General features: G+C 60.3%; 1 protein-coding gene across 1 annotated transcript in view; it reads right to left on the bottom strand.

The window, feature by feature from the left end:
• Positions 1-3,280, bottom strand: part of CCDC105 (coiled-coil domain containing 105) — a 6,113-nt gene extending 2,833 nt beyond the window's left edge. The window contains exons 1-2 of the mRNA XM_055124595.1: positions 2,717-3,280; positions 1,112-1,216 (exon numbers count right to left, since the gene is read on the bottom strand). Coding sequence (XP_054980570.1) covers positions 1,112-1,216; positions 2,717-3,280 — 669 coding nt within the window. The remainder of the gene's footprint in view (positions 1-1,111; positions 1,217-2,716) is intronic.
• Positions 3,281-4,203: the final 923 nt, after the last annotated feature.

Raw genomic sequence — 4,203 nt, 5'->3', positions numbered from 1 at the left:
ATGGGCAACTCTCAGCTGACCTCAGGGGATCTTGGACCCTCATTCCCACCTGAGCCCCATCCGCACTGTGAACTCTGGCCCAGGAAAGGAAGTTCGAGACCTCCAGGGGATGGGATTGTTTTTCCCTTATTGTTTTTGGCGCCCACCCTGTGGTACTCAGGGCTTACTCCTGGTTCCGAGCTCAGGCTCAGAGTAGGGGAGCTCAGTGCCTTACTGGCTGTACTATCTCTCTGGCCCCTTCCAGTAGACTTCCTTCCTTCCTTCCTTCCTTCCTTCCTTCCTTCCTTCCTTCCTTCCTTCCTTCCTTCCTTCCTTCCTTCCTTCCTTCCTTCCTTCCTTCCTTCCTTCCTTCCTTCCTTCCTTCCTCTCTCCCTTCCTCCCTTCCCTCCCTCCCACCCTCCTTCTTTCTCTCCCTCCGTCCCTCCTTTCCTCTCTCCCTTTCTCCCTCCCTCCTTCCTTTCTTCCCTTACTCCCCCTTCTCTCCCTCGCTCCCTCGCTCCCTCCTTCCCTCCCTCCCTCCTTCTTTCCTCCTTCCTTCCCTCCCTCCCTCCCTCCCTTCCTTCCCTCCCTCCCTCCCTCCCTCCCTTCCTCCCTCCCTTCCTCCCTTCCTTCCTTCTTTCCTTCCTTCCTTCCTTCCTTCCTTCCTTCCTTCCTTCCTTCCTTCCTTCCTTCCTTCCTTCCTTCCTTCCTTCCTTCCCTCGCTCCCACCCTCCTTCCTTCCCTCCCTCCCTCCTTTCCTCCCTCCCTTTTTCCCTCCCTCCTTCCTTTCTTCCCTTCCTCCCCGCCTTCTCTCCCTCCCTTTCTCTGTCTCCTTCCTTCCATAATAAAATCACAAAGTTATTCATGATTGGGTTTCAGGCATACAGCGTTTCAACACCCCTCACTAGAGTCTGCTTCCCTCCACCAATGCTGTTTCTTAAGCCCCAGAGGGTCCTGGTTCAAGTGGTCTTCGGGAGGCCCCATTTTCGGCTCAGAGTCTGGCATTTGCATTTGCAGGGGGAAGGGAGCAGTGCACCCAGGTTAGGCAGTATGTGAGCGGCTGGGCTGCAGCTCGCTGCTGCCACAGTGGGGTGCCCTTGGGGGGGGGGCCCTGTCTTGCCTTGGCGCCCACCTTGAGCAGAGTCTCAGACTTGGCCATATCCTTCTCCATCTTGCTCTTCAGGATCCGAAGCTCTTGCCTCTCCCAGGTGAGGGCACTGTCAGCCTTGTCAGGAATCTGGGAGCAAGGAGACTGTCACCTTCGCAGGGGCGTCCCCCTTCCTGAGGAGGGGGCTCTCACTGCCTGAGAAAGGGGTGTCCTCACTGTGGGGGTGCTGCTTCATGCATTCTGGCTTGGCGGTGGGAGTCGTATGTGTCCCCTTGGGGTCTCACTGGAGAGAACTAGTGCTGCAGGTGGCCTTCAGCTGGGCTTCTCGTCTCCAGAAAGGAGATGGGCGCTCTCTCTTCCTTTTCCTCTTGGGGGTTCAAACAGCTCCTGCATACAAGCTGGGTCCAGCTTGCATGCAGGGGCTGTTTGGGGAAGCCGGTTTCACTCTCTGGGGCTGGGGTCCCCTGTGCTTAGTAAGAATGGGTCAGAATTGGAGGGCTCTTGTCTTGGGAACCGTGAGGTCAGAAGCTGAGCCTTCTGGGCGCGGTCTCCCCTTCCCAGGGAGCTGCAAGACCACCTCTCTTGGGCTGGGGTTTGGCTTGGGGGAGGGTGACAGCCTTCTGCTTGGACCTTCTCTGGAATGGGGCCCGTGAATCAGAGACCCCACCGGTGTCCCCGCTCCTCACGAGTCCTGGCTTTTGCAGCAGCTGGGGCTGGTCCTGGGTCCTTTAACTACACATTTTGTGGAGTTTCCACTGAGTCTAGAGCCCCAAGGGCATTGCCTCCTTTTCTGGGGGTGTGTGTCATGGCGGCTTCAGTTGGGAATCAAGTAGAGTGGGGATCTCCTGGCAGGGCGCTGGGAGGGTGAGCTCATGCCTAGATTGTAGGCCGTGTGCGTTTCCCCTTCAGAAGACTTTCACTGGTCTGCCTCTCTCTCGGTGGGCCTGGGAGAAATCTCCCCTGGGGAAGGGGATCAGGCAGCTGAGGGTGGTCTCCCGGGGGCTGGGTGCCCTTGGTCACTGTGTCCTGGTGGCGTGCTTCTGTGTGCTCCACTGAGTGTTCTCTCTGCAGGAAGGGTCTTCTCCAGGCTGAGCACCTAGAAGCGAAGGCTCTTTCTCTGCCCCTGGTTCTTTTGTGTGTGTGTGTGTGTGTGCATATGTATGTGGTGTGTGTGCATACATGTGTACATGTGTTTATGCGTGAGTGTGTGTGTATGTGCGTGTGTGCATGTGTCAAAGTGTGTATGCATGTATGTGCGTGCATGTACGTGTGTGTCGTGTGTGCATGTGTGTGTACATATGTGCGCGCACATATGTAGTGCATGTGTACATGTGTGAGCATGTTTGTGCGTGTGTGCATGCGTGTGCGTACATGTGTGCATATGTGTATGCGTGTGTGCATGTGCACGTGCGTGTGTGTACGTGTGTGCATGTGTGTATGGTGTGTACATATATGTGCGTGTGTGCATGCGTGTATGTGTGTGCATGTGTATACGCGTGTGCATATGTGCATGTGTGCACGTGCGTATGTACATATATGCACATGTGTGTGCATGTGTGTGTGTGCGTGAGTACGTGTGTGTATGTATATGTGCGTGTGTGTGGGGGGTGTGCAGGAAGCATCTCCCACCTTCTCCGACTCGGGCCGGTGGCTTCGCAGCTTGCTGCTCTGCTGATTCACCAGCAGACCCTGGCGCACCTCTCCGAGCCTGCGGCTGGTGGCCTCGCGCTGGCGCAGCAGCCGCTGCAGCTGCCGGTTCAACTGCTGCAGGGCGCGGCCCAAGCGCGCCACCACGAGGCGCGTCCCTCGCGCGTGCGCGTGCACTAGCTGCGCCGTCTGCAGCGCCCGCGCGTCGCGGTGCAGGGGCAGCGGCAGGCGCGCGTGCCACATGGGTGGCTTCATCCTGCTGCGCCACAGCGTCACGCCCTCACCCGGCGGTGGCCTCTCCACGGGCGCGCCGCCTGGCGCCCGCTCCACGCGGAAGCGCCACGGCTGCATGTAGGCGGCGCGCCGCAGGTGGGGCGCTACGTCGGCGTCCCGCGCGCCGTCCACGGGCTGCCACATGGTCACCGCCTCCTGCCCGCAGCGCTCTGTCAGCTGCTCCGCCTTCCTCACCGCAGCCTGAGCCGCCGCGCGCCACTCGCGGGCCCCGACGGACATGTCCTGGTCGCGCGCGGCCGGCGGCCCGGGCATGCTCCCGCAGTACAGCACCGCCGCCACGCCGCCGCCACCGAGGCCGAAGGCGCGGGCTCCGTTCCCACGGCGACAGAACGAGGCCGCCGCGGGGTTCGGGGGAGGGGCGGGCCGGGCTCGCCCTGGAACCCCAGCGCGCTCCTTCCCCCGCCCTCCCCTCAGGGGGGCCCCTGGCTGCTCCTCAGCGCGGCGCCTCCTCTGCTTCTCTCCCTGGAGCCCAGGCCAGGCTGTGCTGGGCGCGGGTGAACGGCCCTTGCGTGCGTGATGCGGCCCGGCTGGCGGGAGACTCGCTCCAGCGTGGCCACAAGACCCAGGGCGCCCGCTCGGCCCAACACTTGTGTCATACCACACACCCATGGTCCCACACGCCACACCTTCCCGCACACCCACACACCACAGCTTCCCATACACCACACCTTCCCACACACCACACCTTCCCACACACCACAACTACCCACACACCACACACCCACACACCACACCTTCCCACCACACCTATCCACACACCACATGTACCCCCTCACCATACCTTCCCACACACCCACACACCCACACACCACACCTACCCACATGGCCACACCTTTCTACATATTCATTCTTTCCCACACACCCATCTGTCCCACACAGCCACACTATCAAACACACCTACCTTGTCTTGGTCACACCCACCAGTCCACACTTGCCTGCACCTTTGTCTGGGCACTGACACTCACCTTCGCCACTGCCTGTGCTCGCCCTACCCACTTCTCTTCCTTTAAGTCTTCCAACCCTCCTTGGACCTAGAGACCGACTTCCGAAACTCAGGTCCAGTTCCTGGCTTTGCTGGTATGTTTTGGGCAAGAGTCTAGCCAGAGGTGAGGCACCTCTGGCCCACTGAGATTCCATGTGGTCTGGCCCTGGTCTGTGTTGCTCACCTGCAGGTC

The sequence above is a fragment of the Sorex araneus genome, chromosome 2 (genome assembly GCF_027595985.1).
Source record: "Sorex araneus isolate mSorAra2 chromosome 2, mSorAra2.pri, whole genome shotgun sequence".
Lineage (NCBI taxonomy): Eukaryota > Metazoa > Chordata > Mammalia > Eulipotyphla > Soricidae > Sorex > Sorex araneus.
The sequence above is the reverse complement of the archived record's forward strand: the minus strand, read 5'-3'. Positions and strand labels throughout refer to the sequence as shown.